Here is a 21,135-nt window from a genome sequence, read left to right on the forward strand (position 1 = left end):
CAATGAAGTAATTACAGAAGGTACCTTCGACCCTAACCCTTTGTTGATGGAGATAGTCATAATGCAACATTTGTTGCTAATACAGTGGGATTGAGGTAGACAGAATAAATTGATTGAAATAAAATCTTGGCCAAAATTGATGTTGGCATTAATGCTAATCATGCCTTTGTTTTCTATAATTTTCTTTCTCCAGAAACACTGAAATGCTTTTGTAAAGAAAGTAGGTATAAAAAAAGAAGTAGGTATAACTGCAATAGCTTTAATCTTCTCTTAAAGGAAAAAAATTGCCTAAATCATATAATGATTTAAACTCAGGGAATTGAAATCAGTATCCTACATTTTATTTATCAATATTTTGCTCTATCAGTATTTAATCCCAGACAGAAACACATTTACTCTTATGTAAGTTTCATCTTGAAATAGTTCAAAAATAAAATACTTTTAATCATTAAGTTATATGTAGTTGGGATGTATTGATATATTATCTTAATATTAAATTTCATTTTTCAAAGTATGTATTAAGTCAATAAAATACTGTATGATCGTTGTCTCCACAATTTTTTTCATTTTTATATTGCTGGTGTATGGCTATTTATGTAATTGAGGTCATCACATTTTCACCTTGAATTGCATGATCCAGCCTTCAGTGGGAGTCAGGTCATGGGTCACTGCATACACTTCTCTTCCATCGTGACTACCACAAATCATGACACCATCAGGGGAGTCACAGAATCTTTCTACTGTACAATCATCATGGAATAGCCAGTGCTCATTTACTTAAAAAAAGAAAAACAAAAATTTTATGACAGATTTATGACAAAAATACTTTGAAACAAATTTTCACTTTAGGCAAGATCTAGAATTATTTGAAGTAGAAATCTCTCTTATTACATACCATCCATAGACAAAACACTAATGTAAGCACATAGTTTTAGGAACATGGATACTGAGAGATTGAGATATATCAAGTATCCAATACTAGCTAAGTTTACTTTTAGAAAGAAAGAGTGTATTGTATGTGTTACAGATGAAAAGCAAAGGAAAATATATACCCATTTCTTTTTTCTGACAGGTGTTAAACTTTTTAGGCAGAATCTAAAGAAGGAGGAAGATTTTTAGTAACATGATAGAGGAAGATTTTTAGTAACATGATAGCCAAGTGAGTTAGTTATTTCTACTCAAATTTTGGTAGTACCTTCTGGGCAATTAAAAAAATTGTAATAGTAAAACTCATAGAACCAGAGAGTAGAATAGTGGAAGGGGGAAATGGGGACTTGTCACTCAAAGGGCACAAAGTTTCAGTAATGCAAGGCTGAATAAGCTCAGGAGATCTACTGTACAACATGGGGCCTACAGTTAACAATTCTGCATTTCATACTTAAAAATTTGCTAAGAGAGATCTTAATGTTAAGTGCTCTTACCATAACAGAAAAATCAATATTAAAAAAGAGGGGGGCTGGAGGAAACTTTTGGAGGCGATTGATAAATTATGGCCTTTATTGTGGTGACGGTTTCATGGGTGAACACTTATCTCCAAACTCATCAAATTGTATACATTAAATATCTAAAGCATTTTGTACATCAATTACACCTCAATAAAGTGATTTTTTAAAAAAAGCTTCTAGGAGTCTAAGGAAAATTTAAGCAGCAAGGTTATGATCTGATCAGTGCAGAATAATCCTATTGTCCCTCTCTCTCAAACACACACACACACACACACACACGTGCGTGTGTGCACACGTTTGTGTCTGTCACAATTTCCTTTCCCTTTCGGAAGAGGTTTTTTTTTTTTTTAATAAATTTATTTATTTTTGGCTGTGTTGGGTCTTCACTGCTGGGCGTGGGCTTTCTCTAGTTGTGGCGAGTGGGGGCTACTCTCCGTTCCGGTGCCCGGGCCTCTCATTGCAGTGGCTTCTCTGCTGCGGAGCACAGGCTCTAGGCACGCGGGCTGCAGCAGTTGTGGCACACGGGCTCAGCAGCCGTGGCGCACAGGCTTAGTTGCTCCGCGGCATGCGAGATCCTACCGGACCAGGGCACGAACCCATGTCCCCTGCATGCGCAGGCGGATTCCCAACCACTGCGCCACCAAGGAAGCCTGGAAGAGGTGTTTTAACATAATGATTTTATCCCAGAAAGGTCAGACATTAAACATATCTGGAAATTTCATCTAATTCCTGATACACTTTGATTTCATAGGTCCAACGTTTCTCTGGCAGTTTCCTGGTTAGCTCCAGCATTCACAGTGAAGATGAATGGGTGCAACTGGAGGCTTGGGTTACTGTGCAAATCACAGAGTTGGCTGGCCTCAGAAGAGTCAGAGAAGAGACCAAACAATTTAATTGGAATTGAGCCTTCACCAGTGTTGTGTCTTTTTGATTTTGTCTGAGCATAACATATGTCTGTAGAACAAGCAGTTTATCTCCAGGACTCAAATGGCTACCACAATGCCATTATCTGTTAAGTTTTCATTCCATGGCATTTGGAGCTACATTTAGTCCTACAGTACAGATACAGGACTCAAGAATCAAAAAGCACAGAGATTTGAATTCCAATAAGAATACCCTGAGTTTATTCTGGGGTACATATTTTATTTTATGCTAGAACTCTGCAATCCTGATGAAAAAGGGCTTACATTAATCAGCTAACATCAATCTCTTCCACAATATCATAAACTACTTATATAAGTAGATATTACACTTTCTAGGAGCACTGTCTTTGCAAGACAAGCAGGAGCTTAATTGTACAACACGAATTAGTCTAAAGTAAAAATCACTATTTTAGGTACTTGAAAAATATGTATTTGCTTTTATTCGTACAGAAGTTGTACTAAAATTATTCTCTGATCATAAACTCACTTATGTAAACCATTACATAGGGAAAAATAAATAAGTACTTTAACAAAGTTCTGAATCAGATCTATGTAAGTATGTATCTAGAAATGTATGTATCTATGTATCTAGAAATGAAAAATTTTTTAAAGAAAATTACCCTGTTAATAAAATTATTGAATGCTATTTATTAAAACAAACTTGCTGGCTTGACCGAAAGAAAAGATTTAGTTACAATGTAAACCAGGAAGGTTGAGAGAAGCAAAAGGGTGACACCCTTTTCACTGTTTCTGTACCACTTGAAAATTTGTAAAAGGTTCCACATTGCACTTTTTGGAGAAGACCCAAATGGATTTTCATTTAGCATCAGTGAAAAATTTACCTGAAGTTTTGTCTTCCATAAACATGTCGAAAGCAATTCTTCCCACAGGGCCAGCGTCCGAGGGTGAACGCTCGTGCTGGGGCACTGGGGCGCTGCTGAAGGTGTCCAGCATGACGGTCCTCTGGTCCGCAGACCCTGAGATGAGGACGTTGTCAATGGCCCAGTCGTTCTGGTCCAGGCCGTCGTGTCTCGGCTGCCACCAGCGGAAACGAGTAGCAATCTCTTTAGCGTCAGAGGGGAGAAGGATATTCACGAATCTGAAGAAAATGATGGTTGGGGTGGGGGGGAAAGTCTTGTCAAATATCTAATGCGAGGAAGGGATGTGCAACCAGAGATAAGATATTACATGTCACAGGGAGGATGAGGAGAGGACGTTAGCTAAAATCGTTTTTAAAAACCACGATAAACTGTCTTAATTTTACGAAGTCTCACAAATCACTAAACTGGGGAAACAGAATGTGAACAAATTCAAGCATCCTGGAACTACCCCCTTGCTCTAACTGTCCCTGGGCAGGACTAAGAGGGACCCTACAGTTTTCTGCTTGCCTAGAGACCCTCCAGATCGGTAGGCATAGGGTATATGCACTTTGGTAGACATAAACCAATACTGACATTTTTTCTGCCACTCAGGGGTTGGTTTCATCTGTTTCCTTCTCCTGCCACCTTGATTTTATTCCACTCCCATGTGTACCAGAAACTTGCTTGGAATTTGGACACTAGATTGTGGCAGGACATTTGGGTTCTCAGCCTGAGAGTACCAGGATATATGTAATTACTTCATCAGTTGCCTGGTTTGACATCCACTTTATGCTTTATTGAAAACATTATACTTAGAAATGCTGAGTGAGAACCATGGGCTAACAAGCCGAGCAGGCTGTCCCTGACTCAATCACCAAAGACAGACATGGAAACACATGGCTCCACCCTCCAACATGAATCTTTACCAGCTACAAATAAGGTCGGAAATACCCCTTAATCACAATGATGCATTAAAACCCCAGGAAGATATCAAACCCCTTCGAAATGATATTCACAACTCATAAAATCTGTTGGGGAATATAATTTCCTGAGGTTTACTCTCCTATAAAGTCTCATCTTTTTATCCATGCTAATCTACCTCCCTTTACATTCCAGGGCTGCCTCTGCGTGTTAGCACTGCAGTTCATCCTGGGAAGACCCCTTAAGCTGAGGGCTTCAATATGACCCCTGGGTTTTCGTCTTTCACATGGAAGAGGTTTTGTTATTTTAGTTTTGCCTACATACTATCTCCTTGTTGATTTTATGTTTCCTTCTTCTTCTCTCTTTGATGTCTTCCTTTAAGTATAATGACCAGAAGAGCAGGAAGTATTCCAGATGAGGGGCAATCAAAATCCATTCAAGGCTAGGATGTTATTAGTTGGATTTCCAGTACTTGGATTTTAAATACTTTTTAAAAATATTTATTTATTTATTTTATTTATTTGGCTGCTCTGGGTCTTAGTCACGGCATGCAGGATCTTTAGTTGTGGCATGTGGGATCTAGTTCCCTGACCAGGGATCGAACCTGGGCCCCCTGCATTGGGAGTGCAGAGTCTTAGCCACTGGACTACCAGCGAAGTCCCTTAAATACTTTTTTTGATTATGTCCATCATTTTGTGCACACTTTGGGCCATGATAACTCAGTGGGTCTTGGTCTTAGGGAAGGGAAGTGTAGATTGTGAATCCCAGACTGTCAGCTGTGTAGTAACTGGCAGCTTGGAGACCATGAGTCTTTAGGTAAATAATCTTTTCCAAAGTTCATTTCCTCATGCATCTCAGTTTTGAAGCTCACCTGTGCCCCTCCCTTCCCTCTTTTTTTGTATGCTCACCTTGTAAGATCTTTCTATAATTTTTTTCCTTTGAATTGGCATGTGTAATTAACATTTTAAAAAGTATTAAATAACATCAGAAATCTATCCGTTCCTGGAGGGACACACAATCACACTTCTTTATCCAGAGCAACGATCTTTTATCTTTATTTCTCTTTCCTGATAAATCCTTGACCACATTTTAAAAACCTCTGGAGTGGAAATTTATCCAAGGCTACCGAAAAGTGTAAATAAATTATGACCACTGTTCCTACCTTGGTGAATTTGTTTCTCCTTCAGAGAACTAAAGTGGATTAGACAGTTATGCTTTTATCCTACAGAAACATAACTTCCTTCTCCCTGTATATTATGCTGTTAAAGTGTTCAGGAACTCATATGTGAGAGTCATTATAACTTTCTCCATAAACAGTTTACTTGCCTTGCCTACTATCTCCTACTAATAGGTGAGCACATTTTTTTGCACTATTACACTGTGTACCACTTAGTTTCTATCTGGAATCCTTTACTGGTGTCCAACTTTAATGCAAGTGCAGTATTTAAAACTTTTGCTTATGGCAGAACTTTTGCTTATGTCCAGACTGCCTTGCATCTGGGTGTGTCTCTGTGACTAAGTTCTGGCTATTAGAATGTGAATGGAAGTGTGGACAACGGTTAGGAAGTGTCCTTAAAGAGAGACAGCACACTGCTCTTGCCCCATCCTCCTGCCTGCAGGCTGGAATGGGGGTCCTCTCAGACCAAAGCGTTGAGTGTGGCGGAAGTACCAGTTAGAAGGAACCTGGGTCTCTGGACCTGGTGGAGCCGCTGTAGCAGCTCTGGGTTACTTCCTTCTGGATCTAACTTACATAAGAGAGGAAAAAACACCTTTTATGTTATTTTAGGTTTTCTGTAATTCACAGCTGAACATATCCTTGACCGATTCGTTGAATTTAAATGATCATTTACAAGGTTCTTGATTGTTTTTATTTTACGTAATTTTTAGCTTGTACCTGGCTTGCCATGCACTGAGATTATCTACGTTTCTCCTTTTATTTATTCTGTTTCTTGACTGGGCTGCAGTCAGCCCTCCCCTCCCCTCTGGCTGCTCTCCTCCAACCTTCTCTCCTTCTCTCTTTCTCTCCTATATCACCTTCCTCTTCCCTATTCTCCTCCTCCTACTTTAATAAACATGCTCTTTTCCTTTTTAACAACCTTGGGACTTTTCTAATCAGCCGCAATTGTTTTTTGCCCTTCAAGAGTATATGCTTAAAAATGACCCATACATTGTGTTTCTTCAGGGTTTTTCAATAAGGAATTTAAAAATAGACTCTAGGCTTCTTAAGGATATTTACATTTTGTGTTTATTTTCTAGCCCCCAATTCTCTAAAATGGAGTGAACACGATATAAACAAACAAATAAATTACTTTTCTGTTTCCACTTTCCCAAAATGCTGTTGAAATTAATTATCATATATTCATTAATTTATATGAGTGTTTACAGTGGGTCTATTCATTATTGGCATTGTGATTGTGTATTTTATTTTATTTGCGGATTCACAAACTAGTTTTTTTTGAAATAAAAACCCCAAACCAGCTGTTTATGTAGCTCAGAAACCTTGTCTTCGTGTTGGTCTCAGAGGCATCCTCTACTGGTGAGTGTGGTCCAGGTCCCCTGTGGTCCCTGTGATGGATTGCTGGCAGGTCTTACTAAGCATCTTTGCTCAACATACTAGTTATAAGAGATAAAATAGAATACAAACCCAGGTTTACTGTACTGGTCATAGAAGATTTCCATTAGCAGGTTCCAGGTAATGCCTCCATTGACAGAATACTCCAAGAGAACACCTTGGTTACGGTTGTTTGGTGTGATCAGGCATCCATACATGAAGTAAAATTGGATAAACTCAGAATTAGTGAGGTTTAGATCCACTGTGACCAAGAGCCGACTGCAACCCTAAGGAAAAGAAGCAGAATGCAACAACACGGTGATAAGGAATCATCATTACACGTTCTAGGTATTCTCTGGCTTCCATCCTTTCTTTTGCAATACAAGTCACACAGTATTGCAATAATGATTTTCTTATCTCTCCTATTATACTAACTCCTACTATGGCCTTTAGCACACAGTAGGTACACAGCAAATATATGCTGAACTTTGAAATTTCAGTATTAGAATTTACTTACAAAGGGCAATGTATTCTAAAGAGATTCTCTTCTATTTTCTTCTAAGCAACAGGAGAGCTGAAATTAAGTAACTATTCTATATTTTTATTAAATTATTTCTAGGTATTTATAGGTATCCTTTAGATTTTTAAAAAGGTATCAGCTATTAACAAAATAGTACACTGAGATGACTATTTTAATATGAAATTTAAAAATGATGTCCAAAAATGTAATACAACTTAATTATAATTAGCGATATTAGTTGTAAGCTTTTTAAACTTTTATAGTTGATTTTAATGTTTTCTATATTAATTCATTAACAGAGTCATTTCTTAGTTGAAACTATGAAGAAAACTAGGCCTCTTAGAGTTCCATCTAAGCTAGGAGGAGTACTGTGAACACTGCATTCTTTTTTTTTTTTTTTTAACATCTTTATTGGAGTATAAATGCTTTACAATGGTGTGTTAGTTTCTACTTTATAACAAAGTGAATCAGTCATACATATACATCTGTTCCCACATCCCTTCCCTCTTGCGTCTCCCTCCCTCCCACCCTCCCTGTCCCACCCCTCTAGGTGGTCACAAAGCACCGAGCTGATCTCCCTGTGCTATGCGGCTGCTTCCCACTAGCTATCTGTTTTACATCTGGTAGTGTGTATATGTCCATGCCACTCTCTCACTCTGTCCCAGCTTACCCTTCCCCCCCACCCCCCGTATCCTCAAGTCCATTCTCTAGTAGGTCTGTGTCTTTATTCCCATCTTGCCCCTAGGTTCTTCATGAACTTTTTTTTTTTTCTTAGATTCCATATATATGTGTTAGCATACGGTATTTGTTTTTCTCTTTCTGACTTACTTCCCTCTGTATGACAGACTCTAGGTCCATCCACCTCACTACAAATAAATCAATTTCATTTCTTTTTATGGCTGAGAAATATTCCATTGTATATATGTGCCACATCTTCTTTATCCATTCATCTGCTGATGGACACTTAGGTTGCTTCCATGTCCTGGCTATTGTAAATAGAGCTGCAATGAACATTGTGGTACATGTCTCTTTTTGAATTATGGTGTTCTCAGGGTATATGCCTAGTAGTGGGATTGCTGGGTCGTATGGTAGTTCTATTTGTAGTTTTTTAAGGAACCTCCATACTGTTCTCCATAGTGGCTGTACCAATTCACATTCCCACCAGCAGTGCAAGAGTGTTCCCTTTTCTCCACATCCTCTCCAGCATTTACTGTTTCTAGATTTTTTGATCATGGCCATTCTGACCGGTGTGAGACGATATCTCATTGTAGTTTTGATTTGCATTTCTCTAATGATTAATGATGCTGAGCATTCTTTCATGAAACACTACATTCTTAATCACTGTTGATGATTATAAAAATCCAACATAATGTATGTCTTCTTGCTACTCTTGGGCTAAAATACTAGTATATTTCATTGGCACAAACGTAAACTCTAAGGTAGGATGTGGTAGGGCAGTAACGAACTGATAGTGAATTTGTAATTTTTAAAAATTAAATTGCCTGTAAAGGGTATTTAATTATAGTACTGGAGAAATTCTACTTTTAAACAAGTCATCTTTGGCAGCAATGCATAATGACTATGAAATTTCTCAAAGCAATTTTCTAACGTTGCTGCTATCATTCATAAAATAATCTGCTAAAAATACACGTTTAGTAATTACTAACAATTACTCTTTCTTGGATAATTTACATAAGGGATTAATTATTGTTAATAAATTCAGGAAACTGAAGCTCATTTTCCAGATTTTTGGCTCCCTAAATCCCAAATCTGTTGCAAGCTCAGGAATTTTCAATTAGAGCATCATTCAGGTGGAAGACCCTCACACATTGTGCAAGCTCTCTATCCCAGGGTGGAAATTCATTTAAGTCCTTTTTAAATGTGTACTTAAGTATGCCTGTGCTGACACTACCCTGCATAATTAAATTGTCGCAGCTAATTTGTGGTAGGAAAGTGCTGAAAATAATTAGCATTTTCTGATTTGTAGAAAGTTGTGAGTTCACATCAGGGTTGTGCATTTAGAGTGTCTAACTCTGCATCCTGATTTGCAAATTAAACTTCAAAAGAGACTTGACTTTTTGGGGGGGAACTCAGAGGATGCAGAAATGAATAAACAGCAGCCAAACACTAACCCCACTGAAATGCAGAGCCATTCCCGAAGCCACAGCTCCACACACAGTACTTAATTTCCCTCCATTCACAGTCAGCCAGTTCTGGTTGGATGGGGCCCGATTGAAGTTGTCTTTGAGTTGGGTTGGAAGGGAGGTCTGGGGCTCATCACAGTACAGGCCACCCCACTGCTCGTCACAGCTGGGAGTGGAGAAAGAGAAAAGAAAAGTCAACATCAAACAAAGCCCCTGCAAGTGTTCTCTCAAATTAGCGAAGCCAACTCCTTTTCCTAGTCCAAGATGATGAAAGGTTATCTTCACAGAGCTTGCTGGAATTCACCTGCTCTCCTTAACAGTGCTTTAGGTTAGAAATAAGCTGTGAATTAACTGCCTCTATGCTTTCCTAAAGTAGTGACTTGGGCTTACAGGTGGAGAGAGAAGCAATTTGAAAGAATTTACTAAAGCCCTGTCCCTGCATGACACAGCTCTGGATGGCTGATAAGTAATTGCAGCTACCAAAGTAAACTGGTTGGTCCTAATAATTTATGAAACTGGTCTTTTTTTTTTTTTTTTTTTTTTTGTGGTACGCGGGCTTCTCACTGTTGTGGCCTCTCCCGTTGCGGAGCACAGGCTCCGGACGCGCAGGCTCAGCGGCCATGGCTCACGGGCCCAGCCGCTCCGCGGCATGTGGGATCTTCCTGGACTGGGGCACGAACCCGTGTGCCCTGCATCGGCAGGAGGACTCTCAACCACTGCGCCACCAGGGAAGCCCGAAACTGGTCTTTTTAATAGAGGCTTTGAGCCAATCAGGAATCCAAGAGGCCATGTTCCAAACAGCAGAGGGTACTTTGGATAGCATCTCTGACCACAGAAGTGAATTCCCTGTTCAGTGTTGGAGGAAATATGAATATAGGACTGGGAGGCTCCGGGATCTCAGAGGTCATGCTGGATATGGGCTAGAATCATTAATCAAAGGAAAGACTCCCCAGGTGTACAGGGATTAGTGGAGAAGGAACTGAATTCTCTATCAGCATTTTCATTCATAGTACCCCATCGAACAGCAGAGTCTTTGAAAATAAAGCCCAGAGCCCTGTAGTACACAACACACACACACATACACACACACACACACACACACTCTCTCTCTCTCTCTCACTCACTCTCTCTCTCTCTCTCTCTCTCTCTCTCTTTATTTAGATCCTTCCAAAGATACTAAGGCTCTCTGAGTAAAATTGTAGGTCTCTCCATCAAATACACCTGGCAAATTGATCAGGCATTTATATACTTCCTTATGCAAATACCACAGGAATACCACTGAAACCACAAGTAAGGCATATCACTACATACATTCAGACCTAAGTGAGAAAAATACTTAGGATGTATTATTTTCAGTCAGAACATATGGAACTCCTGAACTTCTTCTAATGTCTTTTTCAAGGCTCATATCACAGAAACATAGAAGAAAATAAAACAAGTCAATTATAACTCAGCCTTCTCCCTACAAGATAGCTATTGTTCAGTTCCTAATCTCTAAGCAAGAACAAAGATAGCCATAAACTCCATAGTTAGCTCAAGGTCAGATTTCAGGAAAAATGTATCAATATAACCTAAAGCAGCTTGGAAGTGATTAAAAAAACAGTTTCAGAAAAATCTCCTGGCCGGAAAGTGAGTCAGGAACTTTCTGTAAAAGGAAGAAAAAAAACCTACTTACACACAGTTTCCTTGGATGCACCTTCCATGGCCACTGCACATATCTGTGCAGCCATCCCCGATATAGACATTATCTATTGCCCATGTCTGCTGCTTGTCAAAAGGAGCTGGTTGATGCCAACGGAAACGAGTGGCTTGGGACCTTTGAAGAAAAAGAGAATTATAATGAAGGATGTGATGGACAAGAGAACGTGTTCTGGTATGTCTGAACAAGTGCATGGAGGACTGTACACAAATGCACGTACGTCCTCACTTGTGTTCCGAAAAATGTACTCATTATGGCCAATTCTTTGCCAAACTTTGATTAAGAAAACCAAACCAAACTGAACTGCAATAGCTTGAGAATATACTGTGTTGGCTGAAAAGTTCATTCGTTTTTTTCCCGTAAGATGGCTCTAGTGCCGCTTAGTTGTCTTTAACTTCATTTGAAACAATTTTGTTAGATTGTACTGGGACAGCTGTCGTATCAGCATGGCAGAATGTAGTGGAACAAAACGGTGAATACGTTGTTCAATAAAGTTCTTGGCGGAAATGAAAAAATGTGTCTTTTATTTTTACTTAAAAGCTGAAGGAAATTTTGGGCCAACCCAATATTTTAGGCCAATGAGCTTTCTGAGCCTTGTGAAAACAGACTAAAACAGATACTAAAATGAATGCTAAAATCAGTAGCCTCATGGGACCAGTGAGCCCTAAATTTTGTGTGGAAATCATTGTGGAGGGACAACAGGGCTGCTGCCAAGTTGTATTTGCATTTTAGGAAATGATGTTTGTCCTTGAGCAGCCATAACCCCTCTGCATTTGAGTTGGGGAGAGGATTTCAACTCCTACGTGCTCCCTAAGGCCAGACACTTTTGTACAGGAGGCACACTGCTCAGCAATTATGAGGAATTCTCACAATGAGAGCCTTAGGAAGACTGGGGGTGTATATCAGAAGGATCAGTGAAACCCTAGATAAGATAATTGGACAGAGAAGAGAGAGGATAGTAAGACCAGACTTATCTTATATTGATTTAAATGCAATGTAAATAAAACCCAAACAGGGATTCTCCCATTCTGGAGAATATATATTTGCTCATTTGCACAGCTTGGGGGACAGTCTTGTTCATAAGGACAAATAAACTTACGTGTTTAGGGACACTAGATGGCAGTAAAATCCAAACAATGCCTGAGGCTCAAGTGAGCTTGAACATTCAAAGACCTTGGAGGAAATAATTAGCCAAAGCAACTCTTGTTTTATGGATTTATATACTTTTCTCATTAAGAGATATGCTAACCACTTGACTGAAAGATACCTGTTTTAGGCAGGGCCAAAGACCAAATAACAGCAAGGATTTAAAATTTTCCAACTGAACACATTTATATTAAGTTTAGAAAATAGAAAAGAAACCACAAAACTCAAATCTTCACTCTGAAAATAAATCGTTCCGTTTGATATCTGTTTGCTGAGCATCTATGCACTCATTTCTCCATAATCTGTCTTGCTTGCCAGCTCCCATCTGTTCGTCTCAGCAGAGAAACGTCTACCTAATACCCTCCTGTCACTTGCTATTGCACTTAACTTCAATCCCAAGCTCCTCCTTGGCCCACAAGGCTCTGCCGGAGCTGAGCCCTCTCCTCTGGTCCCTCAGCCTCCCTTCTGGAGCCCGGCTCCTCCTCTCAGCTCCTGAAGCTCCTCCAACTCTTTCTTGCCTTCTGCTGGCATGTTTTTCCTTTCTGCCCGGTTAACCTCTGTGTGTCCTTCAGGTCTCAGAGGGAATGTTAGGTCCTCATAGAGTAATATTCTTTCAGATCCCTTTAAAAACTACATTTCTTCCATAGCAAATGGTTCTTTTCCTTTCATAGTATTTATCACAACTGTAGTCATATATTTGTTTGCACATGTATTTCTTAAATGTCTGTCTCTTCCTCAGAAAAGTTGTAAGGGAGCAGGGTGAATCTCTTTTTGTTTAACATTATACACTCAGTGTACAGCACCTAGCACTCAGTAGGTGCTCTAAGGTGCAGGGAGCGGGTATTCTCAGAGTAAGTAATATGAAGATGCCCCTGCTGTGGCTGTGTAACTCAGTGCTCTGATCATTAGTTAATTTTTAAAAAAGACTAAGTTTATTAATAGCTATGCCTGGTACATGCAGCAACATCTTATAAATAACATAGAGGAATATCGTATTTTCCATAGCACATCATTACTTGGATTTTAATAACAAGTCAACACTTAACATACTTATTCTGTCTTTTAGATTATATGTTTCTGAAGGGCAGGAAATATCTCTGTATTCCTTCAAGGAATATTGTTTTATATCTTCAGTGTGCATAGGTAGTGGGCAAGTAATAAGATTTCCTTGTTCCCCTAATATTTTATATATGCTCCATTACCTTTAAATTTTTTTTAAATTGAAGTATAGTTGATATACAATGTTTCACGTGTACGCAAAGTGATTCAGTTTATATACATATATTCAGTTATATATATATATATATATATATATATATATATATATATATATGTATATTGGGTTGGCCAAAAAATTCGTTTGGGCTTTTCTGTAACATCTTATATGTTCTTTTTCATATTCTTTTCCATTATAGTTTATTATAAGATATTGACTACAGTCTCCTGTGCTATACAGTAGGTACTTTTTTTTTTTTTGCGGTACGCGGGCCTCTCACTGTTGTGGCCTCTCCCGTTGCGGAGCACAGGCTCCGCATGCGCAGGCTCAGCGGCCATGGCTCACGGGCCCAGCCACTCCGCGGCATGTGGGATCTTCCCAGACCGGGGCACGAACCCGTGTCCCCTGCATCGGCAGGCGGACTCTCCACCACCGCGCCACCAGGGAAGCCCCGGTAGGTACTTTTTAAAATCTATTTTATACATAGTAGTGTGTATCTGTTACTCCCAAATTCCTAATTTATCTCTCCCCCTCCCTTTCCCTTTGATAACCATAAATTTGTTTTCTATGTCTGTGAGTTTATTTCTCTTTTGTAAATAAGTTCATTTGTATCATTTTTAAAGATTCCACATATAAGCGATTCCATATGATATTTGTCTTTCTCTTTCTGACATATTTCACTTAGTATGATAACCTTCTGGTCCATCCATGTTGCTGCAAATGGCATTATTTCATTCTTCTTTATGGCTGAGTAATATCCCATTGTATATATATATATATACATCTCACATCTTCTTCATCTATTCATCTGTCAATGAGCATTTAGGTTGCTTCCATGCCTTGGATATTGTAATAGTGCTGTTATGAACATTAGGGTGCACGTATCTTTTTGAATGAGAGTTTTCGTCTTTTCCAGATGTATGCCCAGGAGTGGGATTGCTGGATCACATGGTAGCTCTGTTTTTAGTTTTTTAAGGAAACTCCATACTGTTCTCCATAGTGGCTGCACCAATTTATATTCCGACCAACAGAGTAGGAGGGTTCCCTTTTCTCCACATCCTCTCCAGCATTTATTATTTGTAGACTTTTTGATGATGGCCATTCTGACAAATCCATCACCTTTTATTAAAGCTCTTATCACGTTTTAATAAAAGTGCCTATTCATGCATAGTTTCCTCTGTTGGATTATTCTCCTTAATTACCATTTTACTGTTGGTGACTCCTACAGATGGGGCTTCATAAACCTTTACTGAAAGAATGTTTAATTGGCAGCAATAAAGGTGGCCAGAAAGAATCAAATAGGAGACGTCTTGAGAGTGGTCGGGCAGGGGCTGGGGGTCAGTGGTGGAGAGGGCAGTGATTTGATGATTGTTAAAGGCGGGGGAGATCTTCCTAGGAGTGGAGGATGGCAGAGCTGCCTAGCATGTGGTGGCCCTGCCCACCAGAAAGACAAGATCCAGCCCCACCCACTAGAACAAAGGCACCAGTCCCCTACAACAGGAAGCCTACACAAGCCACTGAACCAGCCTCACCCACTGGGGGCAGACACCAAAAACAACGGGAACTATGAACCTGCAGCCTGTGAAAAGGAGACCCCAAACACAGTAAGTTATACAAAATAAGAAGACAGAGAAATGTGCAGCAGATGAAGGAGCAAGGTAAAAACCCACCAGACCAAACAAATGAAGAGGAAATAGGCAGTCTACCTGAAAAAGAATTCAGAGTAATGATAGTAAAGATGATCAAAAATCTTGGAAACAGAATGGAGAAAATACAAGAAACATTTAACAAGGACCTAGAAGAACTAAAGAGCAAACAAACAATGATGAACAACACAATAAATGAAATTAAAAATGAAATCAGTAGCAGAATAACTGAGGCAGAAGAACGGATAAGTGACCTGGAAGATAAAATAGTGGAAATAACTACCGCAGAGCAGAATAAAGAAAAAGGAATGAAAAGAATTGAGGACAGTCTCAGAGACCTCTGGGACAACACTAAATGCACCAACATATTCAAATTAGAGGGGTCCCAGAAGAAGAAGAGAAAAAGAAAGTGTCTGAGAAAATATTTTAAGACATTGTAGTTGAAAACTTCCGTAACATGGGAATGGAAATAGTCAAGCAAGTCCAGGAAACGTAGAGAGTCCCATACAGGAAAATCCAAGGAGAAACATGCCAAGACACATATTAATCAAACTATCAAAAATTAAATACAAAGAAAAAATATTAAAAGCAGCAAGGGAAAAGCAACAAATAACATATACGGGAATCCCCAGAAGGTTAACAGCTAATCTTTCAGCAGAAACTCTGCAAGCCAGAAAGGAGTGGCATGACATATTTAAAGAGATGAAAGGGAAAAACCTACAAACAAGATTACCCTACCCAGCCAGGATCTCATTCAGACTTGATGGAGAAATTAAAACCTTTACAGACAAGCAAAAGTTAAGAGACTTCAGCACCATCAAGCCAGCTTTACAACAAATGCTAAAGGAACTTCTGTAGGCAGGAAACACAAGAGAAGGAAAAGACCTACAAAAACAAACCCAAAACAATTAAGAAAATGGTAACAGGAACATACATGTCAATAATTACCTTAAATGCAAATGGATTAAATGCTCCAACCAAAAGACACAGACTGGCTGAATGGATACAAAAACAAGGCCTGTATATATGCTGTCTACAAGAGACTAACTTAAGACTTAGGGACACATACAGGCTGAAAGTGAGGGGATGGAAAAGGATATTCCATGCAAATGGAAATCAAAAGAAATCTGGAGTAGCAATTCTCATATCAGACAAAATAGACTTTAAAATAAAGACTATTACAAGAGACAAAGAAGGACATTACATAATGATCAAGGGATCAATCCAAGAAGAAGATATAACAATTGTAAATATTTATGCACCCAACATAGGAGCACCTCAATACATAAGGCAAATGCTAACAGCCATAAAAGGGGAAATCGACAGTAACATAATCATAGTAGGGGACTTCAACGCCCTACTATCACCAATGGACAGATCATGAAAATAAATAAGGAAACACAAGCTTTAAATGATACACTAAACAAGATGGACTTAATTGATATTTATAGGACATTCCATCCCAAAACAACAGAATAAACTTTCTTCTTAAGTGCTCATGGAACATTCTCCAGGATAGATCATATCTTGGGTCACAAATCAAGCCTTAGTAAATTTAAGAAAATTGAAATCGTATCAAGTATGTTTTCTGACCACAACACTATGAGAGTAGATATCAATTACAGGAAAAAAACTAAAAAATACAAACACATGGAGGTAAACAATATGCTACTAAATAACCAAGAGATCACTGAAGAAATCAAAGAGGAAATCAAAAAATACCTAGAAACAAATGACAATGAAAACATGACGACCCAAAACCTATGGGATGCAGCAAAAGCAGTTCTAAGAGGGAAGTTTATAGCAATACAATCCTACCTCAAGAAACAAGAAAAATCTCAAATAAACAACCTAACCTTACACCTAAAGCAATTAGAGAAACAAACAAACAAAAAACCCCAAAGTCAGCAGAAGGAAAGAAAGCATAAGGATCAGATCAGAAATAAATGAAAAAGAAATGAAGGAAACAATAGCAAAGGTCAATAAAACTAAAAGCTGGTTCTTTGAGAAGATAAACAAAATTGATAAAACTATAAGCTAGACTCCTCAAGAAAAAAAAGGGAGAAGACTCAAATCAACAGAAATAGAAATGAAAAAGGAGAAGTAACAACTGACACTGCAGAAATACAAAAGATCATGAGAGATTACTACAAGCAACTCTATGCCAATAAAATGGACAACCTGGAAGAAATGGACAAATTCTTAGAAAAGCACAACCTTCCAAGACTGAACCAGGAAGAAATAGAAAATATGAACACACCAATCATAAGTAATGAAGTTGAAACTGTGATTAAAAATCTTCCAACAAACAAGAGCCCAGGATCAGCTGGTTCTACAGGTGAATGTGATCAAATATTTAGAGAAGAGATAACACCTATCCTTCTCAAACTCTTCCAAAATATAGCAGAGGGAGGAACACTCCCAAACTCATTCTACGAGGCCACCATCACCTTGATACCAAAACCAGGCAAGGATGTCACAAAGAAAGAAAACTACAGGCCAATATCACTGATGAACATAGATGTAAAAATCCTCAACAAAATACTAGCAAACAGAATCCAGCAGCACATTTAAAGGATCATACACCATGACATGTGGGGTTTATCCCAGGAATGCAAGGATTCTTCAATATACAAATCAATCAGTGTGATAAACCATATAAACAAACTGAAGGATAAAAACCATATGATCATCTCAATGCAGATGCAGAAAAAGCTTTCAACAAAATTCAACACCCATTTATGATAAAAACTCTGCAGAATGTAGGCATAGAGGGAATCCACCTCAACACAATACAGGTCATATATGACAAACCCCCAGCCAACATCATTCTCATTGGTGAAAAACTGAAACCATTTCCACTAAGATCAGGAACAAGACAAGGCTGCCCACTCTCACCGCTATTATTCAACATAGTTTTGGAAGTTTTAGTCACAGCAATCAGAGAAGAAAAGGAAATACACCATTGTAAAGCAATTACACTCCAATAAAGATGTTAAAAAAATAAAATAAAAAAACAAACAAGCAAAAAAACATGGTCCACACCCCCCCCCAAAAAAAGGCATACAAATCAGAAAAGAAGAAGTAAAACTGTCACTGCTTGCAGATGACATGATACTATACATAGAAATCCTAAAGATGCTACCAGAAAACTACTAGAGCTAATCAATGGATTTGGTAAAGTTTCAGGATACAAAATTAATGCACAGAAGTCTCTTGCATTCTTATACACTAATGATGAAAAATCTGAAAGAGAAATGGGGGAAACACTCCCATTTACCATTGCAACAAAAAGAATAAATACCTAGGAATAAACCTACCTAAGGAGACAAAAGACCTGTATGTAGAAAACTGTAAGAAAGTGATGAAAGAAATTAAAGATGATACAAACAGATGGAGAGATATATCATGTTCTTGGATCGGAAGAATCAACATTGTGAAAATGAGTATACTACCCAAAACAATCTACAGATTCAATGCAATCCCTATCAAACAGCAATGGCATTTTTCATAGAACTAGAACAAAAAAATTTCACAATTTGTATGGAAACACAAAAGACCCCAAATAGCCAAAGTGATCTTGAGAAAGAAAAGTGGAGCTGGAGGAATCAGGCTGAGTTCAGGCTATACTACAAAGCTACAGTAATCAAGACAGTATGGTACTGGCACAAAAACAGAAATATAGGATAAAACAAAAACAAAAACAGGAAAAAAAGCCCAGAGATAAACCCATGCACATATGGTCACCTTACTTTTGATAAAGGAGGCGAGAATATATAATGGAGAAAAGACAGCGTCTTCAATAAGTGGTGCTGGGAAAACTGGACAGCTACATGCAAAAGAATGAAATTAGAACACTCCCTAACACCATACACAAAAATGAACTCAAACTGGAATAAAGACCTAAATGTAAGGCCAGACACTATAAAACTCTTAGAGGAAAACATAGGCAGAACACTCTATGACATAAATCACAGCAAGATTCTTTTTGACCCACCTCCTTGAGAAACTGAAATAAAGACAAAAATAAATTAATGGTACCTAATGAAACTTTAAGTGCTTTTTTAAGTGCTTTTGCACAGCAAAGGAAGCCATAAACAAGATGAAAAGACAACCCTCAGAATGGGAGAGAATATTTGCAAATGAAGCAACTGAAAAAGGATTAATCTCTAAAATATACAAGCAGCTCATGCAGCTCAATATCAAAAAAACAAGCAACCCAATCCAAAAATGGGCAGAAGACTGAAATAGACATTCTCCAAAGAAGATATACAGATTGCCAACAAACACATTAAAGAATGCTCAACATCACTAATCATTAGAGAAATGCAAATCAAAACTACAGTGAGGTATCACCTCACACCAGTCAAAATGGCCATCACCAAAAAATCTACAGACAATAAATGCTGGAGGGGGTGTGGAGAAAATGGAACCCTCTTGCACTGTTGGTGGGAATGTAAATTGATACAGCCACTATGGAGAACAGTATGGAAGTTCCTTAAAAAATTAAAAATAGAACTACCATATGACCCAGCAATCCTACTACTGGGCATATACCCTGAGAAATCCCTAATTCAGAAAGAGACATGTACCACAATGTTCATTGCAGCTCTATTTACAATAGCCGGGACATGGCAGCAACCTAAGTGTCCACTGACAGATGAATGGATAAAGAAGATGTGGCACATATATACAATGGAATGTTAGCCATAAAAAGAAATGAAATTGAGTTATTTGTAGTGAGGTGGATGGACCTAGAGTCTGTCATACAGAGTGAAGTAAGTCAGAAAGAGGAAAACAAATACCATATGCTAACACATATATACGGAATCAAAAAAAATGGCTCTCACGAACCTAGGGGTAGGACAGGAATAAAGACACAGACGTAGAGTATGGACTTGAGGACACGGGGAGGGGGAAGGGTAAGCTGGGACAAAGTGAGAGAGTGGCATGGACATATATACACTACCAAATGTAAAATAGATAGCTAGTGGGAAGTAGCTGCATAGCACAGGGACATCAGCTCGGTGCTTTGGGACCACCTAGAGGGGTGGGATAGGGAGGGTGGGAGGGAGACGCAAGAGGGAGGGTACATGGAGATATATGTATATGTACAGCTGATTCACTGTGTTATACAGCAGAAGCTAACACAACATTGTAAAGCAATTATATTCCAATAAAGATGTTAAAAAAAAGACATTATACAACATAGAAGCTGGTGATTCAGTGTGAATTTTCTGTCATTTATCAGCATTTTAACTTTGGAATGTGTTTTTCTTTCTCTCCTTTTGTTAATTAAATAAATGGCTTAAAAAAAAAGAACTTGTAATTCCCTTGACTATTTCTCCATGATTAACCCAATAAATATTATGTTTAGTTATTTGGTTTTCTTAGAATAAAGCCTGTTCTTTGCAGTTACAGTAGTTGGGAATATCATTGAAAAATATCCTCCTACTCTAAATTTGTTTACGTGCCAAAAGGTACAGACTCCTCCAACCCCATTCCATCACTCCAGTCCTTCCACAATCTTTTTGCCCCTTCCTGAGCTTATCACCATTCCTTTAAACTTCCTGCACACATTGAATGGCTTCTGTGGTGTGGTTAAAACCACCTGGCTTCCAAAGTGTAGTAGTTAATCTTTAAAGACAGTGGTATCAGCCAGGTCATTAGGGCCAGTAGAAGAGAATGGATCATTTTCAAACTGTGACTTTAAATAGCCAAGTCACACCTGAGCCTTCCAGTGGCAGCTCCCACACCTCACCTTTCTTGGTGGATTTGGGTTACCTGCCCTTCCACTGCCTCACCCTGGTTCTCAGGTGACATTTCAAGAACGATGCCACTTGAGTCACCTTTTATTTTTAGGTCTGGGGTTAGTAAAGGAGGAGAAGGAGGCATATTCAGAGTAGGGGCTATGAAATTGATTTTGGCATCTTCCTATTTTTTTCAGCCTTTCTCAAGAACGCCTGGCATCCTCCCTTTCTATTTCTTTTCGGACCATATCTCTTAGGCAAGCAATAAAGATGTAGTACTAATACAGTGGTTAAGCCCATGGGCTCTGGCACCA

The 21,135-nt window shown here is 38.6% G+C and overlaps 1 protein-coding gene across 1 annotated transcript in view; it reads right to left on the reverse strand.

Annotated features, from left to right (window-relative positions):
• The window catches only part of RELN (reelin), a gene marked incomplete at both ends in the record, with an annotated part of 529,938 nt that overhangs the window by 27,478 nt on the left and 481,325 nt on the right, over positions 1–21,135 (reverse strand). The window contains 5 exons of the mRNA XM_079711605.1: positions 622–776; positions 3,211–3,467; positions 6,794–6,987; positions 9,353–9,530; positions 11,040–11,180. Of these exons, the coding sequence (XP_079567731.1) occupies positions 622–776; positions 3,211–3,467; positions 6,794–6,987; positions 9,353–9,530; positions 11,040–11,180 (925 nt within the window). The remainder of the gene's footprint in view (positions 1–621; positions 777–3,210; positions 3,468–6,793; positions 6,988–9,352; positions 9,531–11,039; positions 11,181–21,135) is intronic.

Source organism: Hyperoodon ampullatus (genome assembly GCF_949752795.1).
Source record: "Hyperoodon ampullatus genome assembly, chromosome: 9".
Taxonomy (NCBI): Eukaryota; Metazoa; Chordata; class Mammalia; order Artiodactyla; family Ziphiidae; genus Hyperoodon; species Hyperoodon ampullatus.